The following is an 18,891-nucleotide window of genomic DNA, read 5'->3' on the forward strand; positions in this document are numbered from 1 at the left end:
ATGCCCCTTAATGCTCTCTGGGCGCTATGGTAACGCGTAAATATTTCTTTCAAAATAAGACACACAACTACAACACGGGAAAGACCCAGGGAAACCGATTTAACCATAACAACCCCAAAAACCATAAATTTCACACCCGAGCCTCAACTCTCACGGCCCGGTACCAAACTACCGGTCCGTGTCGCTGGGGTTGTGGACCGCTGGCCTAAAGCACAACCAGATCCTAAGACTAACCCTAAAGGGCTCCTCAGAGACCTGGTGGGTGTAAAATGGTAATGAACTCTGTATTATTTGGCACTTCAAAATCCTTACAGTCTGGACTATGTGTCACGGTCCTGGGTCGGTGACCCAGTGTTTTTGGTTTTTGTACTTTTACTTTTGATTTTATTATGAATTATGACTGTTTGTGTTTTGGTTTCCCAGTGTTTATTCTGTGCTTCCTCTGTTCTGTGTTATCCCTGCCTGTGTATCCCCTCTAGTGTAGTCAGGTCTCTGTGTAAAGCCCGCGTCTTTGAGTCTGTGTCTTCATGTGTGTTTTGAGTTTCCTGTTTTGTTGTGATGGTCTCTGTCTCATGTCAGTGTGTTTAGTTTGCCTTTCCTCTGTCTCGTCAGGTCTGATTACTCCCAGCGGTGCCCTCCTTCTGTGTCTCATTCCCTCGTTATCCCTCTGTGTATTTTAGCCTTGTGTCTGCCTCTGTTAGTTGCTGGCTTGTCTGCGTAATTTCCCTCTGTCATCCTGCGCTGTTCTCCCAGCTCATTGTCGCCACTTGTGTTCAGGTTTGTTGTTTAGGTTTTAGTTTTCCCAGTATAGATTATTTCTAAGTTCTGTTTCTCGCCACATTCACCTTTTGTTTGTTAAGCACTCAGTCTCAATAAAGCCCTCTCACTTAACTGCAATATCTGCACCTTGGGTCCTTTGTTAAATTCTACATGGCTCGCCCCGCAAGCCGTGACACTATACTTTATATTTTGGCAGATCAAATTTCAGCAAAGCGAATATGAACTCTAACGTCATGACTAAATACACTAATTATGCCAGTCATGTGGGTTTTTGTTGTAATGTCTCACTAAATTTCAGGGCTTTGAAAACAAGTTCATCTCATCTGACTGCAGAAACCATCAAATCTGTGATGTCATCCATAGTTTTCTACCACTCCCTCAGTTTTCTGTCAGTTACTGAAACCAGGCCTCCCAAACTGAGCTGCGTCAGTGCTGCAGTGATATCATCACGTCAGGCATTTTTAGCAGATTATTTTGCACCTTGAGAATTACAGAAAAATTAGATTTAGTTCTTCCTAAGGTATAATAGGTTCATCTGGTTTGATAAAGAATTCCAGAAGAACTCAAAGAATGAGTTTTGATAAAATCCATTAAGATTTGCTTCACACCCACTGAGGTCTTTAAGGCCAGTTTGATGACTGACTGGTGTTTTACACGTGTGGTGTGTACTGTCACATAGAAAGCACTGAATCAAGATTTAAAATATCATATCATATTTCACCTGTGACCTCTCGTTCAGTCTCAGCAGATTAATCCTAATACCTTAGATATTATCACTTTGACCTTAAGATAATATAATATCTTGATAGAGTTATTTAAAACTATGTTTCTTGTTCCCGTTATTTGCACTGACAGCACGCAGACTTATGGAGGAATGATGTATGTGGATTTTAAATATCACATTATAGTTTGGATCCAAATATCATGAGCATATTCGATCTCTAACCTCACTTTTCCATTTGGATGATCTGATATCCTCGTATTGGTGTTGTTCCCGCATCATCATAATAAATGTTGTTCCAGGTTCAACATTGCAACTGACTAATCACATTGTTGTGACATAATACTTTTGCAAGCCAAGTGATTCATGAATTTATTAAATTCCAATGTTGCAAGGACAATATCTATAATGCTTACCGTTTATTAAAGAACAGTATCCTGAAATGCAAAGAATTCACATTGCTGGATCGGCGGACAGAGGCGGTTTCTCGCAAGTTAAGTAGATTTTTTGTTTAAGGCGGTTTTTTCCGAAGTCGCAAAAGTATGACATCACAACAATGTGACTGGTCACTTGCAATGTTGAACCTGGAACAACATTTATTATGATGATGTGGGAACAACAACAACACGAGGATATCAGATCGTGCCCTCATGGAACACATTCTCTGTCTACAAAAAACTGGAAACTGTTCCGCACAGTTGTCTGCCCAGACTTGGATCAGCCCGGATTCCAAGAGATGCTGTTTATGGGTTAGCCCCACCGGTCCCGAGCTGTGTCGTGTTGAAGCAGATGGTTTCAACAGGCTGTGGGATGACTTTATTTCTCTCAGTGTCTCTAAAGACAGGGAAAGTTTAACAGCAACCGGAGGTCTTGAAAATTGGACATTAAACCCATACCCTATCAACGCCGAAGAAAGTATGCTGTGGTTTAAGGACTTGTTCTTTAATACAGTGGGGGTACTGGAGACCACTGTGACGCCTGTTTACCCACAGCTCGTGACCATAGGCGAGGGTAGGGATGTAGATCGACCGGTAAATTGAGAGCTTCACTTTTACACTCAGCTATCTGTTCACCACAACAGACCAGTGCAGCGTCCACATCACTGCAGCCACTGCACCGATGGATGGATGGATGGATGTTTTAACTGAAGCCTTAAGGGTCATATGTGTCATATATGTTGATGTCATCCAGGATCTTGTACACACATATAACTCGTATCACAGGTCTGTCATAATGGACCCGTTGAGGTGAACAAAGATAATGAGAAAGATGTGTTTAACACTCTGTACAAGGCAAAACTGCAGAAGAAGGTGACTTTTAAATTTAACATGGGGGATACAGTGCAAATATCAAAACTGTGCTGGGTTTTTAGAAAGGGGCACAAACAAACGTACACAGATGAGTTTTTCATCATAAAGGAGCGTGTGGGAGGAGAGCTTGCTGTGTACCCCTTTGAGACACTTCCTCTATATTATTCCCTGAGCTGCCTCGGTGGAGGCCTGCGCTCCTGAGTGCTTCTTGTTGCTGAAAACTAATGGGATTTTTCTTGTTGTAACAGGCTGCCTGCTATAAAACAACACAAGGGTAGAGGCCAGAAAGCAGCACAATGATGAATATTAACTGTACTGCATATTGCTTTCCCATACACTTTGTAATATTCCATCACATTATGCCGTGTTTTCCTGCAGTCCTCCGACAGGATGAAGAAGCTGACCTGGACATTTGACCGGCAGTGGGGAGTAGAAAGTCTGTCGCTGCCATCAGGAAACAAACAAGGCCTTCACTGTGCAGTTAAGGCCAAACTGCTCTAGCTAGTTTTAAATAGACTACTTTACTTTACATAACAGAAAAGTAATAATCAGACAGTGCAGAAATACTCAATTACTTAATGAAAACCTTAGTTCCACACACCATTCAGCAGTACAGTTTCTTATATTACTGGATGGATGCATCTAGAAGTGTCGTGGCCTGGGCAGGTCTTAGTACTTTTCCACTGCATCGGCTCCCCTCCTCTGGGTGGAGTCCTTGTTGTTCCTCACCTGATGGCAATCGCACCAGCAGTATTTAAGACCAGCACACAACTAGTCCTCGCCAGATTAGCTGCTAACCTCAGTCAGTTCTCGGCTTCACGTCCTTTCTTGGTGTATCTGTGTATCTGTGTATCTGTGTGTGTGTGTGTGTGTGTGTGTTGCTTACCCCATTCCTCTGTCTTCTAGTTGGCATCTGGAATCCACCTACCAAGCCTCACCAGCCTAACCTCTCCTGGATTCTGGTTCGCACCTGCGGGTAACTTCCCTTCCAAACTGCCAGTGTCTCCTGCCTGCCTCCCTGTATTACACGCAGACCTGGACCACCTGCAAACATGTAAGGGAGCTCAATTAAATTACTCTTGGATTAACTCACAACTCTCTTTTGGATCCCGCTGATTGTCCTCTCCTCTGTTTCAGTGCCCTGGCCAGCCATAGCTTCCCCCGCCCAGTCTCTGCACCCAGTCGTCACAGTGATTTTGTCTTACTTTAGTTATAGTTATAGTCTCCTCTACCTCAGATGTCTAGTTTATGTTTCTTCTTAATAACAGAATGAGTTTTCCGTTGCTAACAAGCGTTGTGAATAAAGTTCTTTTGTTGCACCGCACTTCAAGCCTCCGGTTTTGCATCCGCACTTGAGTCCATTCCATTCCCATGGGCCACTGTGCCATGACAAGAAGTGCATGAATGCTAATCTGCAACAATTTCAGACATAAATGTCTTGAACTTTAGCAATGAGAGAATCACAAGTTTTATTTCATGCATTTATTACTTCCAGGCTGGACTACTGTAATTCATTATTATCAGGATGTCCTAAAAACTCCCTGAAAAGCCTTCAGCTGATCCAAAATGCTGCAGCAAGAGTCCTGACAGGGACTAGAAAGAGAGAGCAGATTTCTCCTGTTTTGGCTTCCCTTCATTGGCTTCCTGTTAAATCCAGAATTGAATTCAAAATCCTGCTCCTCACATACAAGGTCTTAAATAATCAGGCCCCATCTTATCTTAATGACCTTGTAGTACCATATCACCCTATTAGAGCACGTCGCTCTCACACTGCAGGCCTACTTGTTGTTCCTAGAGTATTTAAAAGTAGAATGGGAGGCAGAGCCTTCAGTTTTCAGGCCCCTCTTCTGTGGAACCAGCTTCCAGTTTGGATTCGGGAGACAGACACTATCTGTACTTTCAAGATTAGGCTTCAAACTTTCCTTTTTGCTAAAGCATATAGTTAGGGCTGGACCAGGTGACCCTGAATCCTCCCTTAGTTATGCTGCAATAGACGTAGGCTGCCGGGGATTCCCATGATGCATTGAGTTTTTCCTTTCCAGTCACCTTTCTCACTCACTATGTGTTAACAGACCTCTCTGCATTGAATCATACCTGTTATTAATCTCTGTCTCTCTTCCACAGCATGTCTTTATCCTGTCTTCCTTCTCTCACCCCAACCGGGCGCAGCAGATGGCCCCGCCCCTCCCTGAGCCTGGTTCTGCCGGAGGTTTCTTCCTGTTAAAAGGGAGTTTTTCCTTCCCACTGTTGCCAAAGTGCTTGCTCATAGGGGGTCATATGATTGTTGGGTTTTTCTCTGTATGTATTATTGTACGATCTACTGTACAATATAAAGCGCCTTGAGGCGACTGTTGTTGTGATTTGGCGCTATATAAATAAAACTGAATTGAATTGAATTGAATTTATTAGACCCTGGATACACTGATGAATACACCTTTAATGTTGCAGCTGGTAAAGGTGGAGCTAAAGTATTGACTCAATACTGTGTAGCGCTGTGGCGGATCTAGGAAACTTTACATGGGGGGCAAAGGAGGGGCAAGAGGTCTAGGCACGGCGGCACATACCTCTTCAGAGAAGTATGTGAAAATCCCCTATATGTAAATGGAGTCAACAAAATATCGACAAAAATACTTTAAAATGATTTATTGTATCATTATCTCTTCTGAGAAAACAAAGGCTATAAGAGGTTTTTGGACAAACAAGCAATTTGTTTTCACAGAAGGACAGAAAAGTTGGTCTGGGTAGCTGGGGGGCAGTCCTACCCCCCCTTGTCCCCCTGTAGATCAGCCCCTGGTGTAGCACTCGTATGCTCATCCATAGTAGAACAGTATACTGATGCACTTTATCAACACCATTAAAATAAATGTTAGAGTGAGGGTCGAGTGAACAGAGCTAGAAGTCATCGTGGACTACAGGAGGAATGCTGACCCACATCCACCCATCCACATTAAGGGGACGGCTGTGGAGCGTGTGAGCAGCTTCAAGTTCCTGGGAGTCCACATCTCTGAGGATCTCATCTGGACGACCAACTGCTCCAAGCTGGTCAAGAAGGCTTACCAGCGCCTCTCCTTCTTGAGGACTCTGAGGAAGAACCACCTGTCCTCAGACATCCTGGTGAACTTCTATCGCTGCACCATCGAGAGCATCCTGACCAACTGTATAACAGTCTGGTACGGGAACTGCTCTGCCTCGGACCGGAAGGCGTTGCAGAGGGTCGTGAAAACTGCCCAGCGCATCGCCGGAGCACCACTTCCTGGCATAAAGGACATCTACATGAAGCGGTGTCTGAAAAGGGCTGGGAAAATCATCAGAGACCCCAGTCACCCATCACATGGACTCTTCACCCTCCTGCCCTCTGGGAGGCGCTACAGGAGCCTCCGGACTAAGACCACCAGGTACCGGAACAGCTTCTTCCCCACAGCTGTCAGACTCCTGAACTCTGCCTCCTGACATCTGACCCACATTAAACTCATGGACTGAACATACACACACCCACAACCACCTACACACACACACAATGGACAACCGTACCCTCAAACACACAATAATAACATGGACTGAACCACCACTCACAACCACTAGCACTTTATATAGCCTCTGTAGAAATTATCCACATATCTCACTTATCTTAACTGCACTACTGTATAATTCTGTGTAAATAATCATTCTGTACAATACGATAATTTATAATTCTACAACTGTTTATAACTTGCATAGTTCCCATTTCTGTATAGCTGTATATTCCATATTTCTGTATAGTTTTTTTATTTCATATTCTGTATATTTTTCATATTTATATCCTGTTCATAGCCTGTACTCACTACAGCCTGTACATACTTATAGTTATAGCATATTCATAACATACCTTCATACGTGTACATTATACCATAATAGACCCATTTCTGTAATATACTTACATATCTATATTATTGCTAATATATATTGTAATATATCTATATCATGGCTAAAGCACTTCTGGATGGATGCAAACTGCATTTCGTTGCCTTGTACCTGTGACATGTGCAATGACAATAAAGTTGAATTCTATTCTATTTGCAAAAGTGAGCAAATGGTGAACAGCAGCTGAACGCTGATCAGAAATGACCTCAAATTTTAATAGGATCACTCTGATGGACACACACACGTGCAGACACACACGCTGACACCAAAACACGGTGAATACATTGGGGGTTTGGGGGGGGTTTTCACTTGGTCATCGTGATCTGTCGATGATTTTCTTCCAGTGCATCACAGGATCATCCTGATAACATCGTTATTATGGAAGACATATTGAGATGGAGCTGTATCATGATTGTAATTATATGGGAATTACATAGAATATGGAAAACACCGACCCGTGAGCAGGACATTGGTCAACAAACTGAGATGGTCTGACTAAGAAAACAGAATCAAAGCCAAGAGCTGCCTTTGATTGAGATGAAACAAAACAGGTTTCGGGCCATATCAGCTATCAACAGGGCCGAGTTCCCTGGTTTTTCCAAGCTGACAGAGTGCCTACCTCTTGTTGGACTAAATGCCTGCTGCCCACTGCTGGCAAAGGTCAGCATCTGTGAATTAAATGTCTGGAACTTCAATGAAAATACTCCACTGTTTTTTTTTTCTGTGATGTGAACAAAGGTTTGGTCACATCCCCTCCACCCATCCCACCACACCCCTTTCACAGGGGGAAATAAGGAGCCGCTGAAATTATGCTTGTAACCTCTGTGGATTGCACATAGTTTCATAATGTGTCATATACTCCTGCTGTCAGAACAATAAGTCAGATCTCATGTTTCCGCATCGATTTCCTCATAATTCTAAACTGTCCTGCACTGAAATATATATATCATCCATATTTGCATCAGCTGAATCACTCTGCATCGCTTCAGTGGAGGCATCATTCAGATGTGCTTCTAATCCCTGTGACTGATAATCCACCTAGAAACCAAGCAGCTCAACCAACAACATAGCGCGTTTATGTAATGCAGTCACGTTTTGTTTCTGCATCCTGTCGCAGCATGGGAAGTTTATTCATTCAAATCTATTGTCAACTGACTGATGATTTGTCAGCATCATTGAACTCCCTGTACGATTGCCTGAGAGAGGTTAAAGATTGGCTGTCAGATAATTCTCTCATTTTAAATCAGAAAAAAACTGAAGTTATGGTGTTTGACAGCCATATTCCTCGAGACCAGCTTGTTGCCCTGCTGGGGCCCCTAGCTAACTCTCTCTCTGATTCTATACATAACCTGGGTGTCTATTTGGACAGCTCCTTTAAGCTCAATAAGCAAGTGTCATCTGTAGTTAAATCTGTTTTTTTTCAACTGCGCCTGATTTCTAAAGCTAAGCATTGTATACCACACAGGGACCTGGAAAAACTTATCCACGCTTTTGTGACCTCCAGGTTAGATTATTGTAATTCTCTCTACTGTGGTCTCCGAGCCTTCTCTCTTCGAAGGCTGCAGCTCGTTCAGAATGCTGCGGCTCGCCTTCTTACTGGAGCTAGAAAATTTGACCCTATTACTCCGGCTCTTGTTGATCTACACTGGTTACCAATCAAATATCGCATTGAGTTTAAAATCTTGCTACTCACTTTTAAAATCCTGAATAACATTGCGCCCAGCTACCTCACTGACCTCCTCAATCTGTACACTCCTTGTCGTGCATTAAGATCATCAGGTCAATTACTTCTGGCCCAACCTAAGTTTAGACTGAAGACCAGAGGCGATCGTGCCTTTGCTTCAACTGCACCCAACCTTTGGAACAGCCTCCCTGCTTCTATTCGAGCCTCGGACTCTATCCAATCCTTTAAATCAAGATTGAAAGCATATCTATTTGACTTGGCTTTCCTGACCAGTTAATACCCTTTTAAGCTTTTTAAATTTTAAACTTTTAAATCTTTTATTAAATTTTATTAAATCTATTATCTTATTATTAATTTTACTGCTGTTTTTGTCTTCTTAGCGGATTTTGTATTTATCTAACTCTTCTGGTCTGTTAGTGCCTCTATCCTGTCTGTGCTAGTGCCCGATTTGTACCCTGTTATTGACTTATGTTGACTCTCCATATTACTGTGAAGCACTTTGGTGTGCCTTCGGGTTTTAAATGTGCTATATAAATAAAACTGTATTGTATTGTATTGTATTGTATTCAACCCTCTTGTTCCTATTTCCTCTGCAGGCACCATCCACTCTAAGGAAAAGCCTGTTGATCTGAGGGAATACCAGCTTACGACTGATGACTGATTTATTCGGACCATAAATAAGACAATTGCGTCTCAGCCTGTGTGGCTATTCTTGAACCTAAGGGTGTTCTCCTGGCTTCAAGGTGCATGAGTCAGTGTCTCTCCTGGAAGGTTTTCTTTTTTAAGAGTATCTAACATTTCTAAGGTACTTTGCAAATTCCACTATGAGACAATTTACTGGAGGAGCTTATCACAAGCTTCCTGAGATCTCAGTTATGAGAGAATCGATTTCTCCAAACTTCAGCCTGGGACATCGGGTTTGGACCAATCAGTATCTTACTTGTGTGCACTCTTTCCTTACAGGGAGCAAGAACTTTGTAATGACATGTTTGACTGCACAGCCAGCTACACTGACACCTCGCCCTTTAAAGCTCCTCACATCTTAACTGTTTTTTCTTCTTCTCTCCTCATGGGTCATTGATCTGACTGGTTAGCCTGTGGTAGATGATGATAACCACTTTTTTCATCCATCCAATCACCTGTCAAGTATTTTTTTAAAGTCCTTCCCCTTTCCAAAACAGAGACTTCACAGAATCAGGCTAGAAAAAGACTGTTTTTTAATGCAGTGGTTAAAACATGTGCCTATCACACAAAAGATCCCTGGTTCGAATATTGCATGAGACACAAATCCCTGGAAGAGTTGTGTCAGGAAGGCCATCCGGTTTAAAAATCTGCGCCAGCATGTGGGTACATCTGCTGTGGCAACCGCCTGCAAATAAGGGAGCAGTGGAAAGGAGCTTTCAGAGCCCAGAACCAGTTTAAAAGGCACACTGATGCAGTTAGTGTTAGCGAAAGGGTGTATCTGAACCAAAAACATGGTCGTGATGTACAAATGTAAATCAGTTTATAAAAATTATATAAATAAAAACTATCATGATGAGGTAGGGTCTTGCTGTACATTAAATTGGGTTATTGGGTTATTGTATATAATAACATCTTATAAAAAGCTGTAAGTTTGGATATTTACCATTAAATAATTAAAGATCAGTTTATAAAGAAATATTAATTATGTGTATGTGGGCTTTTTTTTCACATATTTATAAATATGTATTAAATCGACAGTATACTCAAAGCAGATGGAGGTAGATAAGGCTACTGCTTTTTCATTGGGAAACTGTCAACTGTCAACATTTTTTTCATGTGAATGTGATGGCCTTCTTTGAATTCATATTCATTTGTTTTTTATGTGTATATGTTGGAAATACAGATTTGATTGATTGATCGATCTTTTTCTCAAACAAACCAAATTCTAACAGCTGAACGTCTGTGACTGAAAAAAATCAGATAATGTGGGGGTGGCTACGTTTCAGTCTGAGGTGGTCACGGCCACCTTTAGCTCTGGCCCTGTTCCTGTAGGAAATATCCGCTTCTTTAACAGCTACATGTACAACCAGCCAGTCACTGTTTTTTCTGTGCCACACTGTATGATCCTTCTGTGTTGGAAGGACAGCTGCTGATGGGGTCTGCGATGACGCAGAAGCAGAAAAGTAAAGTAAATAAATCTCTATTTATCCTGAGTAAATAGCGTTTGAATGACTCATGTTGATTATAATCCTTAATTCCATCGGTTCGTTTAGAGTTCTTCAAATATATCGTGTTAAAATATTAAAGAACAATTTGCAATCAGCTTTTCCAAGACGCTTATTTATTTTATCTTATTTGATTTTATTATTTTATTTTATTTTATTGATTTGTAAAGGCTGGTACTGAGCCCAGGACCTCTCTATTTCGAGCTTTTCTCTTGTTTTGCCTTGGTACTTACTTTAAATGCCTCCACCTAAAGAATTCTTATTTAAATATCACACAATCATTTAAAATACAAACATTTTACGTTAAATTCAACATGCTGATCCAACAGCGCGTAATCGCAAATACAACACGTGATGTCCGTTTTTGAGGGGCAGATTTTCGAGTCGTCTCAGAGATTTAAACTACTTTATTACAAATCGAGAGAGAGAAGAGTCACCGGTGAGGGAGGAGTGCGGGGTTTAATTCATCTTATCCAAAGTTCGTGAGCGCGTGTTTTTTTGTTTTGTTTTGTTTTGTTTGGGTTTGGGTTTTTTTGGGTTTTTTTAAGATAAGCTTTTTGGAGAGCGTGGGGGCTGAGCAATCAGACGGACTCAACTGAACTTCCTTCCTCGCCTGGACCTGAGAGGGGAAAAAAAGAAGGAGAAGAGAAAAAAAAAAAAAGGTCGACGCTTTTATAAATGGGGACTATGCTCAGCTTTCAGTCGCTGTATCAGCTTCAGATCGTCAAACACAGACGTTCACGCCACCGGGGTCACAATCGGAGGCCTTTTTAAGCTCGGCACCATGATTCCAAGAATGCTTTTTTTCTCTCTGCTTCTCCTCTGCGGGCTGCAGGAAGCTCTCCCCTCTCCGCTCGTACGTTGTTTCAAGAATGCATTTTGTATTTTCGAAGTTCCCGTGGATCTTCGAGGCGCCAAAGAAACCTGTGAGAAATATTCTGGAAGGTTATATCACTTTAACTCCAAGGACGAATTTAGTAATTTAACGAGTCTAACCAGACTCAGCGGTAAATACTGGCTCCAGAGCAGCGACGAGACGGGTCCGAACTGCCCCGTGGTCTCCATGATGGAGGGACAGGGCGCCACAGTGGTGAGGGTTCCGTGTCAAGACCAAAAACTGGACGGATTTTTCTGCCAGGTGACCGAGTATTGCAGTCCCTTGAATGCGTCGCCAGGCACAGCTGTGACCTACACGTTAGAGACCTTTAAGTTCGGCGATTCGGAGGTTTTTCCACCAGGAACCACGGCTGAAGAACGAAAGGTCGGTGGTAAATATCCAGACTCGAAGCACTTGTGCTTCTCCAAGTGGCTGAAAGCTCCGTGGACATGTGAGGTGATGCGTGGAGGCTGTGAGCACGAATGCGTCGATTCTTTAGTAGCCGGCTGCGTCTGCCCCACCGGGCTTGTCCTCCATCGCAATAACGTCTCCTGTTCCACGGGCCCGTGTACAGAGTGCGCGCAAGGATCCCAGCGGGAGGGTGACAGCTTCCAGTGCAAGTGCAACAAAGGCCACGACCTGGGCAAGGGGGGGAAGAGCTCCTTGGAGGCGGATGAATGTAAGGTATGCACAGCTGATCAGGTGTGTGTGAGCACGCGCGAGGGCCATGAGTGCAGATGCAGATTTCAAGGCTTCGTTTTGGACGCGGGAGTGTGCCTAAATCTAACGATCTGTAAATCCTGCGAGCACGACTGCGCGAAAGTCAACGGGGAGTACAGGTGTGTGTGCCGGCGCGACTTCATGGTGTCACCGTCAGACCCCACCAGGTGTAAGCTCAACTGCACCGAGAGGGACTGCAGATGCATCTCATCGGGCGGAGGCAGCTGCGAATGCCTCGATGGCTACGTTAAAGACAACGTGAACGGCACAGACTTTTGCACAGACATAGACGAATGCGAAGCTCAGCGTATGTGTGACCACGTGTGTGAAAACTTCTTCGGTGGCTACAGGTGTCGCTGCCGCGAAGGCTTCCACCTGCAGGACAATGGTAAGTGCGTGAGCTTGTCCGAGGAGCAGGAGGAAAAAGATGATGGCTCCGGCTCTCGCTCTCCGAGCGTCACATCAACGGGCGAGCCGACCAGCGCTCACCCGGCTTCACTGCCCCCCTACATCAAAACCGGCAGCGTCCTGGGCATCGCCGTGTTCATCGTGCTGGTTGGCGGGCTGCTGGTTTTCCTGCTCCGGAACATCTTTAAACGTTGCGGCAGTCTTGAACTCCCACCCCTCAAACGACCAGATATAGATATCTTCTACCTGCAGCAGGTGACAACGGAGACCTACAAGAGGCTGTCCTTCGACAAGCAGTTTAAAAATGACACCCAGAAACTTGAACTGAACCTGTGAAGTCGCACAGCTGAACCTTCATTTCAAGTCAAACGCACTGGTTTCTCCTCGGAGAGCCTTCATAGCCCAGCACTGCAATAAATGGCACACTGTAAATTTAGAGTATAGACGCTGTACATTAAGATATTCATCTAAATGTTTTCTACATGGGAGCACAGTTACTGGCCTATGGTTTGTATTCCACTAGAACACGTTCTGCTCAGTTTGTGGGGTGTCATTTGTGCCAAATTGTGCTGACCAGCGCATGGAGTCATTTATTTCTTGTCTACTTTGAGCAACATTGTTTTCACATGCAGGCTGTTTGTGTTAACCCTTACAGCACCTTTACTTCTGCTCTCCTGCATTGTCCAGCATGTGGGCCCGATGTGCTGCTTGAGTATTGTCTTTCTTCTAGTTATTTGTAAAGAAAACATATTTTTGAATTGTATGTAATAATATCCAGAATAAGAATTAATTTTTCAAAAACTGCTCAAACATAATCCAGAAAAATATACAAAAAAAATGTTTTTAATTAAATATTCAAGTGATGGTTAGTGCAGCACAGCCAGACAGATGGAACTGCAAAAAATGGCAGAAGATGTCACGTGAAAAATCATCATGCACAGTCTGTTTGTTAAAATAGTTTGGCCACAGATTCATTCGGGATTCGATTCAAAATTGAAAAGCAGAAAAAATGCTTCATTGCATGCATTAAGATATCATTTTGGCACAGGTGGAACTCCATAAATTACCGACAGTTTGCAGTAATGTATAAATGATACTACGATGGAAGAAATCTAACAGTAATGGTACTGAAAAGTTTATCTATAGCTAGTGTCCCATTCCAAACAAGCTCATAACAGGCATGCTGTTACAAGGCGATCCATCTTATTGGTCCTCAAGAAAATGCTTTTGTATTTGTGAAGTTAAACCTTGCGGTCACTCTCCAGTTTTGAAGGAGCTACAGTTGCTCTTTATATTCTGTTAACAACTTACTGTGACTGACGTTTGCTCACAAAATCAGCCCCAAACATATGAGTCATGACGCTTTGAAGTGGACAACCTTTAACCCCCAGCAACATCTGTACTCTGGCTCCAAAAAAAAAAGAAGTCACGGCAGAACTTACCAACGGCATTTTCTTAAAACTTATTTAAACAATGTGTATCCATAATAACCGACTGACAGCTCGTGGTTTAATGCTGTAGATACTGATTTCTCTGGGTGGACATTTTGGAGTGAATCGCCAAATTCTCTTTATGTATGATTTCACTGGATGTAAAACTTTGATTTTTATGTTTATTTTTTTATGGAGATGAGGAATGTTAAGGGTGCATCAAACTATCAGCTGAATGTCTTTATCTGATGATTCTGGACTTGTGGACTGAGATCAGCAAACATGATGGGTGGCAAAAAGAAATTATTCCCTTGAATAAAAGAGGGAAGAAATAGCATCCTAATGAAGACTCTGTATATCAGAGCAAACATTTTGTCATGTCTGTGTACTCCTAACGCTTGCATCATACGAGGTTGAATGTTATGGTCTTTGCTGTGTAACAGAGCGATCTGGACTGATCATGAATGTAAATCTGTGCTGCTATGGTTTTGTATGTAAAAGTACCACTCTGTGGAACTGTTAGCTTTCACTTGTTGCTGTCTTTGCTATTGTTGGAGTCAATATTACCCTTTTTTCTTTCCTTATATTTTATTTTTTTAGAAAAACCTGGTGTAACACTGTTTAAATTGCTATTAAATTGTTAACTTTGGTTATTTCAACAGTATTTACATGATTCTTTGTATTAAGGCATTCAGCTAACTCTGCTCCAGTGATTCCACTTTGGGATGTGAGATCTAGAACAGAAATTGCAAAGTGGCAAAGCAATATTCATTCTCATATGTCCTTCGTAGTGACAGGCATGAGGAGACTAAACAGCTGTTTAGGGAACTCAAGAGTCCTTTAAAGTCACACAAGAGAGGCTGATAAATGTGTACTTGTTTTGCATGTGATAAATCAGCAGTGATCATGCTAACCAAAGTGAAGTATTTTGATAAATGTGTTATCATTTCTCTGGTTTTACCATTTCTGCTGTCTGTGTCAGAGCTGGGGTCACGTTCAAACACGTTGTCAGTGTTAGCAGTGAAACAAAAGTCAAAGAGAAAAAAAAGATGTACGCCTCTGGGTGTGAAAAGCAAAAGATAACACAAAGGGAACAAATGCAGGGAGATAAAGGTATGTTTCCATCAGCAATTATTATTTTATGACATCATTAAACAGAAGACTCAAACAAGCAGACCAGAGAACATATGTGATGTTCGTGTTTGAATCATGTTCCTACATAGCCCTGATGCTTTCATACTGTAATGTAAAATGCTGTATTAGCTAAAGTTACACTGTAAGGATAAGTTGTTACTGATTTGGCTGCTTTTTCTGGAATGAAACGTAACCATAGACTCCTGACCCGAGGGACTGTGCTAGTCACATACTCAAAGGGATGTCCTCTGATCTTCAGCATATCCCACTGATGTGCTATGTGATCTGCATCGTGTCTTTATGAAACAGAACTTCTGACGTCTTTGCAGTTATAGGCCAAAATTATTACACTTCAGTTAGCCGTTTCATTTAGTAAGACCTGCTTTGGGTCTTGTTCCCTTGCAAAAGTTACAGTTTGCTGTAAGTTATTAAAATAAACTCAGCTCATTCCATCACGTGTCCCCAGGAGCACTGCCAGAATATTTGGAAGCAGCAAACAACAACAAAGCAGCCCGTGATGCTTCCCCATGATGACAGAACAACAGGTGAGTGTTTCCTACAGATTAATATGGACTAGCCTGTGAGATATTTTTATCACTAACAAATGCATTTGCTTTTAATATGACCTATTTGTTGTTTTTATTCCATCTCTGAAAAGTGAAGAGCTCCTTTCCCTACAAACGGTTTGTCTTTCAGTTTGTCTTTTCTATCCTTTTTATTAAAAAAAAAAAGATTTTTAGGCTTATGTTAAATTGCATTTGAAGTATCCTCTTTGGTCAAGCTGACAGAAAAGCTTCAAATCAAACTATGCGCAGGGCCCCATAACAACTTGGGCCTGCTCTGAGGGCATCATAGAGCACACAACAACAGAGGCAAGAAAAAATGTATGGAATTCTGCTTTTAAAAGCTTTATCTCTTGTCTTACATGAAAGTTAACAGTTTACAGCAGTTAATTTCGTTCTTATTCTACCTTGTTGTGAGATATTAATACTTTAATGCCCAAAAAACAAGTAAAAACTGTAAAATCTGAGGGAAGCGTGGTTACAACATCTGACCCCAGAACTGCTGCTCCATAACAGACATGCTACACAGAGAGGGATGGGAGGGGCTTATTGCAAACAGAGGGGAGGGGTCCGTTTGATGACCTCCGCCCCCCTTACGTGCACTCGGCTTCGCTGCGTACGTGCGTAAAAGCCGTGCGTAATTGTGGGGATGTGGTCTACCCCGCACAGAGAGCTGAGGGACAAAGTGAGGAGCAGCCGGCTGATTAAGAGCGACTTCCTTCCTCTGTCGGGACACTGACATGGAATTGATGGGCTATAAATGCCAGCTAAACGGTTCTTCACACAAACAGGCCCATAAACTGCCGGGACGCACATAAACATAAAGGAAGACAGCCGAGGGTCAAACATGAATCCTGTCCTGCAGTTGGCGGTCCTGCTGCTGCTCTCGCTGGTGAACAGAGTCGGCGGTATAGCCCCGAGTGGGGGGTACTGCATCAATAACCAGTGTTTCGCTGTGTTCAGAGACCCGAGCGATTTCAGCAGAGCGCGAAATGAATGTAGAGATCAAGAGGGGCACCTAATGACAGTGCGCTCATCTGTAGCACACGATGTTCTTTCTGTTCTGCTGGGGAATTTTAAGGGGAGCTTCTGGATCGGTTTACATCGACCACTCCGCTGCCCAGACTCCGCTGCCAGGCTGAGGGGCTACGAATGGGTGACTAAAGACGACGAGAGTGACTTCTCCAACTGGCTGCCAGACTTTAACATGAACTGCTCTTCTCTGCGCTGCGTCTCAGTTTCCCCAGAATTGGACTTCAGATGGAGCCAGAAACCGTGCCAAGATCAGGCCGCTGGGTTTCTCTGTGAGTACACCAGCGTTGGCATGTGCCAAAGTCAAGAAGAGTCACCGGGAGAGACTGTCATGTACACCACTCCGTATGGGTTCGTGGTCAGAGACTTGCTGTCTGCGCCTCCTGGAAGCACCGCTCTCCGGATGCCATCTGAGACCAAATATCTGTGCTACGCAGAGATGTGGCAGCCGGCGCCCTGGAACTGCGAGATAGAGGAAGGCGGGTGTGAGTATAAATGCACGGAGAGTCCTAACAAGACGCCTTCGTGCTACTGCCCACCGGGAAAAACCCTTAATCCTGCGAATAAAGTGACTTGCGAGCAGCAGCTCGTGGGAGACCCGTGCCTGGCGCTGAGCTGCGAGCAGATCTGCTACATGAAAGGAGACTCCTACTCGTGCACGTGTGATCGCGGCTTTCAGCTGGCGGAAGACGGCAGGTCGTGCGTGGACTTCAATGACTGCAACGACCCGCGGCAGTGTCCCGGGGAGAACTCCGTGTGCGTCAACAAACCCGGCGGGTTCGAATGCGTCTGCAAGGCGGGATACTCTACGCGCAATGGCCAGTGCGTCGACGTGAACGAGTGCACGTCTGGTCCGTGTGAGCATGAGTGTCACAACACCCACGGTAGCTACAAATGCTCGTGTTATGATGGATACCGAGTGGACCCGGAGTCAGCGAATAAGTGCAAACTGTTCTGCGGGAAGGAGGAATGCCCCGCAGAGTGTGACCCGAACAATAAGTTCCAGTGTTACTGTCCCGACGGCTACGTAGCCGAGGAGAGAGGGGGCAGTATGGTGTGCATAGACATGGACGAGTGCAGTGACGGTTACTGCGAGCAGAGATGTAAGAACACGTTCGGGAGCTACGTGTGCTTCTGCTCTTTGGGATATGTGCTAGTCGACGGATACAAGTGCGTAGAAAGCGATGACGACAGCTTTGAAGGGACATCAGCACCAGACACTCCCACTACCGTATCGGTACCATACCCAGATCCAACCAGGCAGCCCTCGGGGGTGCCACCGGGGTGTCTGGTGGGAATAATAATTTTCACTGCGGTTTTTATCGTTCTCGTGGTCTTTCTGGCGGATCGCGCCATCAGACGCAGGGCAGAGACCACGAACAGCATTGCCCTCAAAGCTGAGGAGAGTGAGGATCACGGCTTCCATCAAGTGAAAGGTGAAAGCTGAGCCAAGCAGAGACGGTTTAAGCATCACACGTGAATGTACAGTGAGAGTTTTACCGGAACTTTACAGCTTGCACTAACGGTAGAAGGAAAAGGGAAAGTGTCCACAGCACTGCAGAAATATTACATGTTACAAAGTTTTCTCTGAGGAAGGGCGTGCCCTCCGTTTTATTTACCATTCAGCGACAGATGCCATGTGATGACAAAGGACTTCAAATTATAAGATGTTAATAAATATTTTTGAAAATGCAAATGTCTAGGGCTGCTTTTTCCCTTTCCACCTTTTTTTCCCCTGAATCGATAGAAAACAGCATGACATCCTTTGAACCGAATGCACAGCACCCTAAACCCACCACTAAATCGCTCACTCTGTTGGCAAAACCTTAAACACTTTTTGCCTTGTTGGACATAGTTTGCATTTTTTGTGGCCTTCATCAGGGTCATACCCTGATCATGACCCTGATGAAGGCCACAAGCCGAAAGGCGTTGGTCAATTATTAAAGTTGTTCATCTTCCCTCAAGTGTCGCTGGAGTTCCTGCTTTGTGAATTCTTTCATCCTCTCTATGCACCTTGCAAGCAAGTGAAGTTGTGCCAGAAAATTTTTTGCTGCAATTGAATGCAACCCCACATTAAATTTTTTAAGGAAGTGTACAAATGAAAAGAATTTCACCATTCTTTCCTGAAATACGTGTTTGGCTT

The 18,891-nt window shown here is 43.5% G+C and overlaps 1 protein-coding gene and 1 long non-coding RNA gene across 3 annotated transcripts; both read left to right on the forward strand.

The window, feature by feature from the left end:
* The first annotated feature begins 714 nt into the window (after positions 1 to 714).
* Positions 715 to 4,129, forward strand: LOC102082002 (uncharacterized). 2 transcript variants are annotated; one of them, XR_002058845.2, is made up of 3 exons: positions 715 to 777; positions 3,718 to 3,865; positions 3,949 to 4,129. It is a non-coding gene; the product is annotated as an uncharacterized LOC102082002 (long non-coding RNA). The 2 variants fall into 2 exon arrangements; XR_265917.4 differs by lacking the exon at positions 715 to 777 and adding an exon at positions 3,352 to 3,613.
* Positions 4,130 to 10,821: 6,692 nt separating this feature from the next.
* thbd (thrombomodulin) lies at positions 10,822 to 18,444 on the forward strand. Its single transcript, XM_025899039.1, has 2 exons — positions 10,822 to 12,921; positions 16,515 to 18,444. Exons 1-2 carry the CDS (start codon positions 11,369 to 11,371, stop codon positions 18,193 to 18,195), a joined length of 3,234 nt encoding a protein of 1,077 aa, XP_025754824.1. The 5' UTR covers positions 10,822 to 11,368; the 3' UTR covers positions 18,196 to 18,444.
* Positions 18,445 to 18,891: the final 447 nt, after the last annotated feature.

Source organism: Oreochromis niloticus, linkage group LG15, assembly GCF_001858045.2.
Source record: "Oreochromis niloticus isolate F11D_XX linkage group LG15, O_niloticus_UMD_NMBU, whole genome shotgun sequence".
Lineage (NCBI taxonomy): Eukaryota > Metazoa > Chordata > Actinopteri > Cichliformes > Cichlidae > Oreochromis > Oreochromis niloticus.

Bases quoted from the DNA above. Each gene is read 5' to 3' on its own strand.
- thbd (XM_025899039.1), top strand. From the start codon at position 11,369: ATGATTCCAAGAATGCTTTTTTTCTCTCTGCTTCTCCTCTGCGGGCTG. The intron at 12,922-16,514 runs GTGAAGTCGCAC...AACAGGCCCATA, and splicing joins CAGAAACTTGAACTGAACCT to AACTGCCGGGACGCACATAA.